The 15,713-nt window shown below is 42.2% G+C and overlaps 1 protein-coding gene across 1 annotated transcript in view; it reads left to right on the top strand.

The window, feature by feature from the left end:
• Positions 1–554: 554 nt before the first annotated feature.
• Positions 555–15,713, top strand: part of ENPP1 (ectonucleotide pyrophosphatase/phosphodiesterase 1) — a 49,584-nt gene continuing 34,425 nt past the window's right edge. The window contains exons 1-5 of the mRNA XM_065733707.1: positions 555–743; positions 12,472–12,544; positions 14,165–14,281; positions 15,125–15,250; positions 15,419–15,479. Coding sequence (XP_065589779.1) covers positions 555–743; positions 12,472–12,544; positions 14,165–14,281; positions 15,125–15,250; positions 15,419–15,479 — 566 coding nt within the window. The remainder of the gene's footprint in view (positions 744–12,471; positions 12,545–14,164; positions 14,282–15,124; positions 15,251–15,418; positions 15,480–15,713) is intronic.

Raw genomic sequence — 15,713 nt, 5'->3', positions numbered from 1 at the left:
TGTGCGGAACTTCCTGTGCTTCAGTTTGCGTCCATTTCCCCTCATCCTATCACCACATACTGCAGAGAAGAGTCCAGCCTCGTCCCTTTGACTCCTGCTCCTTAGATACTTATAGATGTGGATCAGACCCCTTCTGAGTCTTCTTTTTTCAAGGCTGAAATGACAAAGCATTCACTGAAGCTTTCAGGCAACTGGTAGGCTCATAGTCCATGTGTAACTGACAATAAACAGCCGGACCTACAATCCTGGAGCAAGCTGTCAAGTAGGATCATTAAAAAAAGCTAACAGCGCACCTCTCCCTTATCAAACAGTAGAGCTGTTAGCGAGAATAGGAAGGGAGAGGCCAAACCATGGATGGTTTGGTTGCCAGGTTGGTGCCCTGCAGGCCGAGGGCAGGCTACGCGGCCGTGCCCGCGGCCCGCGCCCCAACCTCGGCCTCGCCTGCGAGAGTGGGGGCTGCCCGCCACCACGCTCCGGGCGGGGCGGGGCCGGGCCGGGCTACCGCGCTATTAATAACGGCGGCCGGCACGGAGGAGGGCAGAGCGCCGGGCAGCATGCAGGGCAACGGGGAGAAAGCGGCGGAGAACGGCCGCCAGGAGGGCCTCGGCGGGAGAGGGACGGCGGACGGCGAGCTGCAGGCTGCGGCCGTGCCCATGCTGCCGGCCCTGGAGGTGGCCGAGGAGCCGGAGAAAGCTCCGGGCGGCAAAAGCAAGGACCCCAACACCTACAAAGTGCTCTCCCTGGTAAGGGCCCTGCGGGCAGCTCCGCGCCGCTGCGCGGGCGGGCGGAGCCGGGCTGCCCCCGCCCGGGGGTCGGGAGAGGCTCGTGTTCGCGGGGCCCTCGGAGCCCCCTGGGATGCCTTGGGTTGGGCTCCGCGGGAGCAGCAGGCTGCATTCAGCACCAGCAGCGCTGCGGGGTCACCCCATCCTCCTGCGGCGGTGCCTTGGTTAGAGGCAGCAGCCTACCTGGGCTCTCAGCTCTGCGTTTCTCGTCCCTTGGCGACTCTCACGCTTGAACCGTCACTATTCTTTCCTAGTATTAGCTTTCTTCGTGAGGTTTTAAGCCGTTGATTGTAGGGGGAAGGCGAGCAGGTTAAAATGGGGAAATACGACCGGGAAAAAGTTCGAGAGGACGGAGGAAGGATTTAAAAGCTGGCTTTGCGCTGGATTTTGAAGCGCTATGCTTCGAAAGTTTGCCTCCGAATGCTCCTTTGAACCAGAACTGAAAGTGGCTCCAAGGACCTGTGTCCAAAGCCATTCTTAGCAGGTAGGTCAGCTTCCAGTTTTAGCCACACAACTGTATTATAATTATCCTTCCTGTAGAGATGTGAAAATAAGACTGTCCAGACTGCCCAGAGTGATCGTTATGAGGCTGAAGTCATTATCAAGGTTAAACCGTGACCTTCTTGGAAGGAAGCTTCTGCAGAACTGCAGCAGCTTTTATTGCTTGATATATCCGTAAACTGTACACTTCCAAATCAAGATGCCTTTCCAGGTTTACCTATTGCTTGGCCACCACACTGGCAACTGTAGCTGGGCATATTTCCTAACATAACAGGTTGTACACTGTGTTTGAGTTAGAACATTAAGAAAATATGCCATTTCCATAAGTTCTATGGTTGTTACTATGTGGAGGATTGTGGGTTTTTTTTTGTTTTTTTTTTTTCCTCCTGGCAACTATCCTGGTGAAAGGCATTCTTAAAGGTAATGGGCTGCAGCTTGCAGCTTGTTTCATAACTTTGTTCTCTTCTGGGAAGGACAGGATGTCCCAAAATAAGGCATTGCAGCAGATGGTGAAAACAGCCCATCTTTTTCCAGTCCTGAAAACGGGCTGTGATAGTGAAAAATCATATGCTATTTAAATCGGAACACAATAAGCACAAGTTTGAACTTTTGCATGTGCTTATGTACGCTTTTGTATCACATATTTATTTTCAAGACCACAGTTTTTCTCTAAGAACTGACAAAGCATTCATCCTGTGCTGACTAAAATTTTCAAATGAAATTTTTGTCCTCTATACATAAACAAGTAAAAAGCTGTAAACTACCATGCAGCACTGTTTCCATTTACTGCAGACAGTAATAATTCAGTATTTAGGGAGAGCTTGAAAAATTTTACAGGTATTAGATGATACTGGCTTGAATAATACAAGAACATACTTGGCCTAAACATCAGGTTAGGAAGTTGGAATGGTGGAAAACTGGAGTTGGAAATACAAGTTCATTGTCACCAGCCAGTGTATTTGACAATGTGGATGGTGCCATTTCAGTGTTAGGGGTAAGAAAGGAGTTGACTTACCTGCTTAGTGTTCTGGGTTGTGCAGTGGGAAAAAATAAGTGATGTTGCTCAAAGTAAACATAGGGGAGCTTCTTATACCTGCCTTTACCTTAATTTCATGTACCATTGCTACCTTTATTTGGGTGGATGGGAAAATGTGGTTTCAGGTAAGTTTCTGAGTGTGGTGATGTTTGTTTTTTGTTTGTTTTACATTTTTGTTTGTTGTCTGCTTGTTTAAAAATATGAAGATATCACTCCTGGAAAGCACAGTCTTGTTTACAGTCCTTTGTTTCTGTGCATGTGCTTGCTACACATAGATGGCAACACAGAAGTTGCGTTCAAGTTGTACAGACAACTTCTGTTGATGAGGTGAGTTTATCCCATTAGACAGAAGCTGTGAAGTCACTATACACAGAAGGTTGTCATGTAGAGCTGACCTGTGGGTGGTTTCAGGAGCCTCTCCACATCACATGGTGGTACTCAGCTATTGTGAACTGAGCGAACACTGGGTAAGGGAGGATGTGGGTAGCTGAGGAAGTGGTGTAGAATCACCCCTGCTTTTAGCAGCTCTTGTTGTGGAAGGCATAATTTTAGCTCAGCTGTAGATTTTCATATCACGTGTGGCTCTCCTGGTGCTATGCATGGGCAGGATTTCCTGGCTGGTGGGACAGACCTGCAGGGATTTATTAACCCAGCATTCTTCCTGAAGAGTAACTGAGTGAAAGCATCTGGCACTGAGAAGTGATGGGAGATGGGGATCCTTTTAGTTATGTAATCTCCTAACTCATCTTAACATTCATTGTCTTCTGTGCTTATACCTTTGTCCCTCAAAGCCAAATGTGCCTTCTGTGGTCTCTCCAGGCTCACCTGCTGCTTTTGTATGACTGACCAGCTTGCTGCCACTCAAGAGCTACGTAATTCTTCCTTACGTTTGAGGCTTTCATGTTGGCCAGCAAATTTCGTTGAATTTTGTCTGAAGCATTCATTTCACTAAATTTTTCCATGTGTTTAAAAGCTGTAATGTTGAGGGGAGAGATGTAACAAAATAAATGGTTTTTCATGTTGACAGTTTCAGACTTTGTCATAACTGAGAAAGTCATTTACAAATGACACTTGCATTAGAAAATTCAAGGTTTTTACAGATGAAGAATATCTGATTAGAAAAATATTTTAGGTAGACCCTGAACTGAGACATTGGAAGTGTGTGTTTCTTCTAAAGACTTACTGGAAGTACATAAGTAAACTGTGAGTTTTTAAAAAATAATGCTGGAAATACCCTATACAAATAAAAGTATTTTGGAAGCCTGGTATCAATGTTGTTTTTTTTTAACTTTTACTCTCTTCTAATAGGCCAGTCCAGATTTTCTTTATTGCTTTAAGTGCTTGTGAAACACAAAATACTACTCTGATTTTAAAATAAACTTTTATTCAATTACCTTCCTTCCCTCACAGGGAGGGTAGAGCTTGTGCAGTACTCTGTGAATTTAAGCAGTCTATTTAGCAAATTAAGACAGCATGACTCCTAGTGTGTACTCTCAGAATCTGTATTGTGTTTTACAGCTGATTACAGAGCAGTGCAGATACCATGAGGAGTGATATAGCATATGTGGTTGCACAGCTGTAGGCTTTGTTACTTTCCCTTGTTATTTAGTGAACTTCTTATCAGCCTGAGAATTAAGCTAAAGCACTGACTGCAACAAAACCTTGTTTCATCTGTAGATTGAAGCTAGTGAAGAATACTGTGGCAAAGATGGCATCCCTGTGAGCCTCTGCATTATTCTGTTTTCTAGCATGGAAAATTAAGTGTGGTGGGCCATCCACAGACTGACAAATCAAGAGGAGTTTCCAGGTTTGAGTCCTCTAGTACAAGGAAGATCAGTTGAAACTGGATTGAGGTCAACAGAGGGCTCTCAAAGTGGTCAAGGACAGAAGCTCCTCACTGGTGAGGAGAAGCCAATGGAGTTGGGCTGGCTCAGCCTGGAGAGGCTTGGATGAGGCTCAGATTGTGCTCACAATAGCTGCCTTCCCATACCTCCAAGTGTGTTTTCAAGAAGATGAACCCCATATCTATATGGATGTTCATGGTGGGAGCATGAGACAACAGTTTAATTTGTATTAATGTGGGGTTATGTCAGGCTGCAGACCAGTCACTGGTGCTGTTCCACAAGACTCCATTTTAGGGCTGTCTCCCTTTAATGTTTTCATCAATGACTTGGATACAGGGCTTGAAGGTGTATTAAGTTGTGAAGAGCAGTAAATTGGGCAGAGTTGTTGGATACCTCAAAGCTAGAGAGATCTTAACAAATTGGAATGCAGGGCAAATGCATGAGTTTTAATATGAGCAAATGCTGAATTTTGCACATAGGAAAGGACAGCCCTGAATATATGTACAGACAGGAGATGAGAAGCTGGAGGGTGTTATCAAAGAAAGTGATCTGGGGGTTCTGGCTGTGGAAAGTTGAATCTGAGTCAGCAGTGTGCCCTGGCATCCAAGGGGCTAGCCATTCCCTGGGGTGCATCAGGCTCAGCACTGCTACCTGACAAGGGGAAGGATTGTCCCTCTGTGCTGTGTGGCCTCACGTCAAGCACTCGATGCAGGTTTGTGTGCCACAATATAAGAAGGATGTAAAGCTCTTACAGAGCATCCAAAGGAGGGCTATGAAGATGGTGAGGAGCCTAGAGGGCAAGATGTATGAGGAACAGCTGGGGTCCCTTGGTTTGTGCAGCCCAGAGCAGAGGAGGCTGAGAGGAGACTTCATGACAGCCTACAGCTTTTCAGGAGCAGCTGCTTATCTATGCTCCCTGGTGAGAGTGACAAGACACAAAAGAACAGTGTGGAGCTGGGTCAGGGGAGGGTTAGGTTGGAGACTGGGGTAAGGTTCTTCACCAGAGGGTGGTTTGGCACTGACACAGGCTCACCAGGGCAGTGGTCGCAGCCCCAAGCTGCTGGAGTTCAAGGAATGTTTGGACAGTGCTCTCAGGTGTAAGGTTTGAGTTTTGTGTGGTGCTGTGTGGAGTTGGACTTGATGATCCTTGTGGATCCCTTCCAAATCAGGAATGTGTTTGCACTGTTTCAGAGCTCTCATATGATCTTAGAGGTCATTTCATGTGTGGATAGGCCATAGTCAGGTGTGATCTGCAGCTTTTCTTCTCGTACTTTAGCTCATTTTGAGCTTGGTAGGTTAAGTTCTGATACCATCATAGACAGAAAAGGATGGTGTTTAGGACAAGCTGCAAAATGCTCTTCTCCTTTATGCAGTTGATCTGAAGGATTAAAACCACAGTGGAGCTTTTCAGTTGCACTCCTGAGTGCAGTATGTGAGTGCATTTGTTTTCCCTCTTGCAATGCAGAGCTTGGAATCAAATCAAGTACATCCAGCTGTGGGCTTTGCACATTTCTGTTAAAGTTGCTGGCTGACTGTGTGGTTGAAAATATCTACGTTGTGCCTAGGAGTTTAAGTTTAGGCTGTCTGCTGATAGATTAGACTGGTGTGCCTGGATCAGCCATTTAGTCTGTTCGTTGTTAGTATAATGTGTGTTCAGAGGTTCTGCTTGAATGTTCAGACCTCTGGCTGAAGCTGTGTCTTAGGACTGTCATTTCCTTTCTTTAATTTTGTGGTAATTGACTACCTGCCTTGGACAGGCTGGTTTCAATTTCAGGCGAGGTCAAAGAGAAAATTATGCAAGGCTTACTTCCAGCCTCTACTCTTAAAAAAATATTCATTGGCATTCTTTCATTAATATCAGTAGAAATATGCAGTGACTGAACTGTTCTGATCTGCCTTAGCATTGAATGTTGATGTCAGCTGAAAGGAGGAGTGGAACAAGGTAACATTTGAAAGCATGGAAAGTTTGAGAAGTTTCTCACTCCAGAGTCAGTGTTAGAAAATAATGTGTTGGTAAACATCACTGTGAAGACACAACAGGAGCTGAATAAATACGTATTTTAAAGAATGCAATGTCCAACAGGATTTGTCAGTGTCACGCATCACTGTCATCAAGTGTCATTTTCAGGGAGGTTATTTTCTTGTGTCTTGGAATTTTGAAAATAACAGAGGAAAGAAATTGAAGCAAAGAAAAAATATACTTCTTGTACTGGAAAGCAAAAGCCCTAAATAAACTTTCCCTTCCTGCACAGATGTTGCACAGGTCAATACCATAAAAGTGCTTATATAGCAGCAGTGGATGTTGTAAGTGCAGTGTGATGGAGAGTACATTCCATTGAGCAGAATAAGGAAGGGCTTTTGGCTATAGTTAACTATTTTGGGTTTAGTATGTAAGACAGCTAGGGAGAAGAGAGAATTAATGAGAAAAAATGTAATATTTACAGTATTGAAAAAACTCAGCTGCGCCTTTTCCCAGTTCAGCTCTCTAAAGGCATGTAGACAAGTTGACCTAAATAAAAATCTTGTTTGTCTTTCATTGTGCTCTTCCTCTCTGACACCATCAAATGGGGCAGTTCTCAAGTGCTCTTCTGGCTGAAATACAGTTTCCATGCTGTTAAGCAAGGATCTCTTGATAGTCTGCCTTTTGTGTTTTGAGGAGTTATGTTCAAAGAATGCAGAGGTAAATAATGGCCTCTCTGTCAGCCCTTCACTTTGGAGAATAGTCACAGGAGCCATAGCTAATAGTGCTTGGTTAACCGTGAACTTAATAAAGTGTCATAGTGAGTCGTTCTGATACTGTATTTGTTTTATTCCTGTACCCCTTTGTCGATAACTAATTTTTTGTCAATCCCTATTGTCCTTTATAAACATTTTACAGAATTCCTTCACTTACTCTGTAAGGTTACTGCCTTCTTGTTCAGCCTAAAATTGCTGAATGGTGGCAGTAGTAACATCTGAAGAGGAAAAATGGAAGTGACTATGGGCTTACTCAATGTATTCAACAATATTATCAGCATCCAATAAAAGCAACCCCATCTATACACTCTTCTTGTTATGGATCCTATGACAGTTGTATAAATAACAGCATATTTACATTTGTTCTTGAAAAGAGATTTTTGGAAGAGAATGTATGACTGGCAGAAGGCCATATTTTCTTCTCTGCTTTTGCACTTATTAGTATGCTGGCAGCTACTGACTCTTTTATCTTTTTGTCTCTTTCTTGTTAAAACTGGCTAGTTTTGTAAGGTATTCAAAGAATTGTAGTGTGTTAATGCCTTTTGCTGGTAATTTCCTCTCTGTATGAAGTTACAGCTTTTTGATAAGCTCCTTGAAGGCTTCTTGTAGCACCTTGCCATGGCAGAAGCTACCTTTAAAACATTCTTGTCCCTTGAATGACCTTAGGATGCAATAGCCTGTAATAAACTGAGAGCATTTCATAGAAACAGGAGTCGGCCTTCTGCATTCTACTTTCAGAAGAAAAACAATGATCTCTACCTTTTGCCTAATTCAGGCTAATTCAGTCACCTTCAGTGTTTCAGGCCAGCCAAGATCTGAGAGTCTCAGCAACTCCCTTTCCCCTTGTAGACTCCAGACAAGGAATGTTGATCAACAGAAGCAAGTCTCTGAAAAGCTTAAAAACATGAATTTGGAAAATAAGAGTTGAATGAAGGAAAGACAATGTGCGTAACGCTTTTATTTAAGTATTTTCAGTACTGCTAACTTCTTTGTGCTGATCTATTTAGCCTAGAAGCTGTGCTGGTGTGGATGAAGTATCCATTTTGTTTCAGCTTAGTAAAAATTTTAAATATCCTCCTGTTTGTGAATAGAGCTGAGTTGGTGAGGGTTATCCCTACTTAAAAATAACTTTTATAAACATGAGCAAATGTTCTGCTGCCTTTGGCAAGTGTGAGTAAGTTGTTTTTTTTTTTTTTTGTTTGCTTTTTTTTTAAGTCTACAGTATGTTTTCTGCTCTTTTATAAAGGCAGAAGATGGCTATGCTCTAACTCGAAATTCATTATTTATTACTGTCTTCTTTGCAGATGAAGTTCCTTCTCAAAGGTCTTTCAGTGTTAAAGTCTGTGTCTTCAGTCATTATTTTAGGCACACAAAATGGTGAAAACATAGCCCTTCACAGATCCCAGTGGTTTTGGAAAATTCCACATGTTTTTGTAATACTGGCATTACCAACCCAGTCTAGACATTCTCACCTCATGGACAGACATGACACAGCAACTGCAGGAGTCAGTCATGGGTGTTAGAATGGAAATCCACTATTTTACATGACTTCTTGATTAATTGCACAGTGTTTAGTTATCTGATATGCCTTAAACCTTGGAGTGACACAGAGCACTAGGGTATCTACAGCCTGCCCTTGAGCCTTTCCATCATCTCACTGAAACCGCTAGTGGAATTCTCTTTGACTTCATCCCTACAGAGATGAGTGGTGAAAATAAGCCTGCTCTCTAACCATATTATCATCTTGCCATCTTCCCAGCTCAAAATAAAAGGCTTTTGAAATGTTCTCAGGATCGCAGTTTTCAAGACACTCAACCAACACTATAACTCAACTCACCCAACCACTATAATGTTTACAAAGCAAAGCCTTTATTGCTTCCTCCCACGTAAAGGAAGCAGTGATGGACTGAGATTCATCCCTGGATGACAATGTTTTTGATTCCAAAACAAACTTTCTCAGAAAATATTTTTAAAACAGGACATTTTCTTCTCTTCAGTTGTAACTGTGTTTGTTGAGAAACCTTACATTTTGTTCTCGCAATCTCTCTGGTTAAAACGCATAAAAAATTCTTGTGCTGCTTTTGTCCATAATGAGTTCTGGTTCTTTAATTTTGTCATCCTATTATGTGTTGGATTCCCACATTCTTTCTTAATTTCATCTTTTTTTTTTCTCAATTTTTGGTTCTCAAGGAGGGTGAGGTGGGGGGAATATGGGAGGGAGAGAGGAGGGGGAAAGCTGAGTCTGGTGCTTGCAGTATGATGCTGCAAGGTTCTAACAAGACTCTTGTTAGTAAACCTTAAATTATATAACCAGCTGCTTGCCTGTATGTAACAATGATATATAAAATCTTTACACAGCGGACTGCAGCATCCCAAATCTGATCTAGCCGTACACAAAATAGTTCAGATAATATTAGTAAGCTACCTGCTGCAGCAAGAAGTAAATTAGTCCACCTTTGGGTTGTGTTAGTGAGATAACATTTTGTATCTGAGCTATCTTCCTTAAAGTTAGACATCTTTGGTCATTGGCAGAGCTGATGATCTCAGAGCATTTTCACTGACAGACATGTTAGCTGTTACTGTAATAACTCTTGGTGGGCTTAGGCAAGACTACTACTGCTGTTGGCCAGGTTTAGTTGTTTCACATTGTTCCAGCAGAACTCTTGTGCTATTTGTGTGGGTAATATCCAAATGACTAAAGACATTTAGACTGAAGGTGAAGGTCTGATTTTAAGTAATTATATAATTTAGGATACTTGGTTAGAGTTGACTGTCCCAGGACATCATCAAATGCTCTAAGCTACCATCCTTGAGAAGTGTATTTATTAAGCTTTGAAGGAAAAGAAAAATAGTCTTAAATATATTTTACTGCAAAATTCTAAAGCTCTGTAAGATAGTAGGGCTAGTGTTAAGAAAAGAAATGCTTGAATATCCATTGTTATGATTCAGTACCGTTCCCAGCTTTTCTTTAGTTACAGGTGGATGTAGTATGCCAGGTAAGGGCCTGGACCAAGATTGTTTCTGTTCTTTATACAAGAAATTTGAGAGATTTGTACTAGACAGTGTTGGCAATGTGCTATGTTTTAGGATGCTCAGAAGTTTTCATAGTATGGCTTGCAGGAAACAGAACTTGCACTATTTCATCAGAAACATTAGCATTTTCCTACCCGAAAGATATTAGTATGTCCCAGTGAACATAATCCTTTCCATGGTTTTGCTTGTTGAAATTAGTGATGTTCACAGAAGTGTAAAACTGAAATCTCAGGACACAGTGCAAAGGTAGGGCTTTGTACCACGCAGTGCCAAAGTCTCAGGAATAGAATTACACTCAGAATAGAGTGTTTTTTGTTTGTTTGACGCCTGCTTGTGGTTACACATCAGCAGACATTCTATTCATTGAGCTTAGTAGCAAGGCGTAAAGCAGTAAATCCATCATCACCCTAAAATAAAGAAGTCTCAAGTTCACTTTTTATAACCAAATGGAAGAGTTTCTGTTTTCTGAATAATGTATAAATAAAAAGAACAGTAATAAGTTTTGCTCTCCCCAGTGATTTTGCTGAGTCTCGAAGTCTAGCATCTGATGTGCCACCTATCTCACTGCATATGTACTTATCTAGGTGATATCTCAGGTGGAAGATTTCCACTGTCCAGAACAATTTATAGGATTGCACTGATTCAGCAGTGGTTGCTGATGGGGAAGGAGATAAAAAGAGAGATGCTTAGTGCAGGCATGTACATAAACTTTATTGGAGTGTGTTTGAAAATATTTAACTATTGTGTGAAAGTCATTTTTCTCAGGGAAGAATGACCAGAAGGATGACATGTACATTCTCTGCTATCTACCTGTCTAGCTGGGCTGAGCTCAATGGGATGAGGTTCAATAAGGCTAAGTGCCAGGTCCTGCACTTTGGCCACAATAACCCCATGCAATGCTATAGGCTTGGGGCAGAATGGCTTGAAGAATGTAGAGAGGAAAAGGACCTGGGGGTGTTGGTTGATGCTCGGCTCAACATGAGCCAGCAGTGTGCCCAGGTGGCCAAGAAGGCCAACAGCATCCTGGCCTGTATTAGAAATAGTGTAGCCAGCAGGAGCAGGGAGGTGATCATCCCCCTGTACTCAGCTCTGGTACGGCCGCACCTCGAGTACTGTGTTCAGTTTTGGGCCCCTCACTACAAGAAGGACATTGAGGCCCTGGAGCGTGTTCAGAGAAGGGCAACAAAACTGGTGAGGGGTCTGGAGCACAAGTCTTATGAGGAGCGGCTGAGGGAGCTGGGATTGTTCAGTCTGGAGAAGAGGAGGCTCAGAGGAGACCTTATTGCACTCTACCACTTCCTGAAGGGGGGTTGTGGTGAGGAGGGAGTCGGACTCTTCTCCCAGATAACTAATGACAGGATGAGAGGGAATGGCCACAAGTTGCACCAGGGAAGATTTAGATTAGACCTGAGGAAACATTTTTTCTCTGAAAGAGTGGTCAGGCACTGGAATGGCCTGCCTAGGGAGGTGGTTGAGGCACCATCCCTAGCGCTGTTCAAGAAGCGTTTAGATGAGATGCTAAGGGATTTGATTTAGTAGTTCAGTGGGTAGGGATGGTGATAGGAGGATGGTTGGACTAGATGATCTTGTAGGTCCTTTCCAACCTAATGCATCTATGAATCTGTGAATCTATGAATCTACCTCAATAATTCTGAATAATAAATCATTTTTTTTCCTGATAGTCCTTCCTCTTTCAGGACTTGTAGCAAACTTCACTGTTACAATTTACACTTGAATAGAATGGAGGTCATGAACACATTGCTGGCTTTCCCAGGCTGCCTTTAATTACTATGGAGGTTGTGATAGTATATATGCTGTTCCTAAATAGTTTATGGACCATATCCAGTGAGCATAGTGAGGTTAGAAGGAATCTATCCCTATATTTAAGTAGGCATTAGATGTTGCTCAAAATGCTGGATGTGAGTAATATGGTGCCTGTTTAATAGCCTTAATGCATTGAGAATCCAAAGTAAATATGGCGACAGTTTCTGGTCAGTGTAAGACACTGTGGTTAGGCTAACGTGACATCCCACAGCTGCTTACCATTGCGTAGACCAACACTGAACTACATACTAGGAAGTGGGAAAAGGTTTTCCGCCTAGGGAAATTATGGGTACCACTTAAAGGCCAGGGCTTCTGTTTGTAGTCTGTGGTCAATGGAAGTTCACATCATTTTCTTAGAACAGTCCAGGAGGAAGGAAGAAGTGGAACAAAGAAGGTTTTGTAGAAAAGACATGTCTAAACATAAGCATCTTTTTTTCATTCATGAGAAGGAAATATATCGCAGTATTTACTTGACCTAACTTAATAAGAAAGTTTAGAGAACCCAGTCTAGAAGAGAATTCTCTTTCATACACGGGTAATTTGTTGCTAACAGTGTAACTGCTTCTGTGAGTGAAAACTGCTTGTTGTGATGAAACAGCTTCCTAATCCTCATGTTGATCAAGTTCAGTACAGTTGTGTAGTATTATTAGAGAAAATGAAGGCTTTCTAAACCATTATGTGTCCACTTAAGATCGTTCTCTTTTCTGTCCCACAGATACTCTGTGTCTGCGTGTTAACAACAATCCTAGGATGTATATTTGGTCTGAAGCCTAGCTGTTCAAAAGATGGTAATCAATATACCTTTTATTAGTAGTATTTCTATCAATTTATTTTTTTCTTCTTCTGTGTGTTAATTTTAATATTATCAGAATGCCACCCTTTCTTGCTTCATGAAGAACATTGGATGCATTGGTTGAAATATTTTCACTTCCAGTGGTGTGAGAATACTGGGAAATAAACCTCAGGTGTACTTAGTACCTGTGTACTTCCTTGAAAGGTAAATTCATCCTGGTGCTCAGTGTCTAAGCTGGCAGCTTCCATGTATCCCAGCTGTGTCTGCAGTGATGTCATGTGGCTTACTTTTCTCAGTTCATTATTAGAAAAAAAAAAAGGGAAAGACACAAACAAAAACAAGAACCAGAAAACAACAATTTATATTCCATGTTGTCCTGGAACAGTTATTTATCATCTTTTCCAGTCAACTGTGAAAGTAAAAAGGTTGGTCATTTTTTTTTAACTGGTTAGAATTGTAGTCTGAAAATATTCTTTGTGGAATTTTTTGACTGTTTTCTGCCCTGAAAATAAACAGTCATTTTGATGGTGAAGTTTCTTCAGGTAGAAGGTTAAGAAACATTTTAAGAAATTAGGCTTTTCCTTGAGAATGATTGTATTCATGCTGCAAATCTAAAATAATTGAAAATTAGTCTGTTTAACAAACAGTCCAGCAGTGATTTTAACCAAATGCAGAATATAAGCTCCTTATTTGAATCTGTTTAACTTTACCAGTTTTCTTAAAGCTTTGTCATACTGGCTCATTATAACCTTTTTCATTATTACAACACACACTTTTGAGTTTTTTGAGAAGTCAAAGGTAGATTTGTGGATTCACTTCATTTATTGCTTACAGGAAGACACTGGACAAATAAGGCACTGCTAGTGCTGCAGAGCAGCAGTCTGTTGGGTGTTTTTTCAGGCAACCATGTTCTACTTCAGAAGGCTCTGCCTTTCTTGCATAAAAACCGAATCAGTATTAAACCGATGACCGGTATGCTCAGGTTCATTTCTCTGTGTCTGATTGAGAACAGCTCTTCCTGTGTCTCCACGTGGTACCCTTGACTGTGATACAGTGGGATGTAGAACTGGGCTTCTTCAGTTCCTGTGCCTCTGTTTTGTAAGACAATAGCCGTTCGGACTATTTGAGAGTTGCAAGCCTGCCTCATGTCATCTAGATTCCAACTAATGTTAATTTGCTTACATGAAGTAGATGATTGTCAGCCCCAAAAATGAAGATCAGCGTTACCTACACTGTCAAGGCTCTCTGGCTGAAAGCATGGGTTCATGTTTCCTCTGATGGAGATATTTCATGTGCTGAATGACTGTGCAAATACCTTCTGGTGATATGAGAGGCGGTGGCAGTCACAACTGGAATTGTAGTCCTTCGTTTCAGTGGTGTCTGCCACAAATGAAACACCACATTCCTGTTAAAACAAGACCTTTTTTTCCTACATCATGACACTTCCTTTCAGAAAGAGAAAATAAACACATGTAGTTGGTTTAAGACTTTTCAGCTGCTGCTTTTTTTTTTGTAGACCCTCTGTCAGTAGTGGAATGATCAACTGTGTCACTCTGTATGCTGACTGTACTTGTTTCCTTTGCATATTGATTAATAACACTACTCTGTATTACAGTGAAAACCTGCAAAGGTCGCTGCTTTGAAAGGACCTTTGGAAGCTGTCGTTGTGACAAAGATTGTGTTAAGCTTGGAAACTGCTGCTTAGATTACCAGGAAACATGCATACAACCAGGTAAGGATGGAAAAAGTACAGAGGCAAGCTCTCATAATGTGACATGGGATAACTGCATACGTGAGCTCTGTTGTGTTCAACTCCAACTTTAAGTGGTTTTCAGGGAGCAAGAGACTGAGCAGTGCAGTAGCTCTGCTGCAGTGGTTCCACCACCTCCTCCTACCCCCTCTGTTGGTGATGGTGATACTAGGAACTCCTGGGGAAGGAGCTTCAGGGCTTCATGTAGGTGTTTTTCTCACCAGTAAAGCTTGTATGCTGTTGATGGGAGAGTGAGTGTGAGAGACTGTGTTGCTGCACTCTGCCTTGAAAAGTGCAGGAGGAACTGTGGCTGAAGGTCTTGGCCAGCCTTTTGTTTTCTGTACTTGGGAGTGAAAGAACAGTGGTGTGCATTGTCCCTTGCACCAAGTACACAGCTAGCACATTCTGGGGCTGGGAAGAGGAGTGGATTCTGTATATTGGGTCTTTGTTTCAGTGATGACCCACATGAGAAAGGGGGAGGTCAGAGCTGCACTGTGAATGGTCTTTTCCTACTCAGTACCCTGCTGCTCAGGCACTTGAGGAGATCTGTAGAAAGAGTTTTTCAGTTGAACTTTTATGACTTGTGTTATTTTTGAGCGGCATAATATGCGGCATAATTGTCTTCAGATGGCTGTGCACTTGAGTTGTTTGGCTATGGATGTTTGTCTTCCAAAGTGCCAAAGCTTGTGCCATTATGCATGCATGAAGTACCGCAGGACCTTTTTTCTGTGAATATACATTTGAGATGGACCTTACCATTCAATATGTTAATTTGGCACTTGCATGGGTGTTAACCATCGTACTGTCCCCCTCATCTGTTTGTAGCTCATATATGGACATGTAATAAGTTCAGGTGTGGAGAGAAGAGGCGACCAGAATATCACTGTTCCTGCTCAGATGATTGTGTGGAAAATAATGATTGCTGTGTCAATTATCAAGCTGCGTGTAAAGGTAAATGCCCTCAGCAAATTCCTGTAGTGTTTCTTGTGTACTTGTGTTTGTTTGAATGGAGTAAGGACATAGTATTGTTTTAAAACATCTGATAAAGTGAAAAATCTTTCAGTGATCAATAAAGGAATTTACTGTCTTGAAAAATAAATTGCACTCATTTGTTTTAAGGAGAGGCAAGCTGGGTTGAAGAAGAATGTGAGGACATTACTGAACCTCAGTGTCCAAAAGGGTGAGGATATTGTATATTTGCATAGCTCTGCTCTTTGCTTTTGAGATTATTTTTCTCCATGTGCCTTCCTGGGACCTGCTTGCCTTTCTTACTCATAGTAGGAGTGGCTGCCAGCGAGCTGGGGATGCCCATTCAGCCAGTATTGGATAGTGCATACTAACAGGCCAGGTTGCTGAATCCTAGCAGCACTCACTCCCAGCACTTGCTTGACTTGCAGGGTGTGTCTGTTCCCCT

The sequence above is a fragment of the Cyrtonyx montezumae genome, unplaced genomic scaffold (assembly GCF_038088225.1).
Source record: "Cyrtonyx montezumae isolate F1298 unplaced genomic scaffold, pur_monq_1.0 scaffold_0, whole genome shotgun sequence".
Taxonomy (NCBI): domain Eukaryota; kingdom Metazoa; phylum Chordata; class Aves; order Galliformes; family Odontophoridae; genus Cyrtonyx; species Cyrtonyx montezumae.
This window is presented reverse-complemented; position numbering and strand designations above follow the sequence as displayed.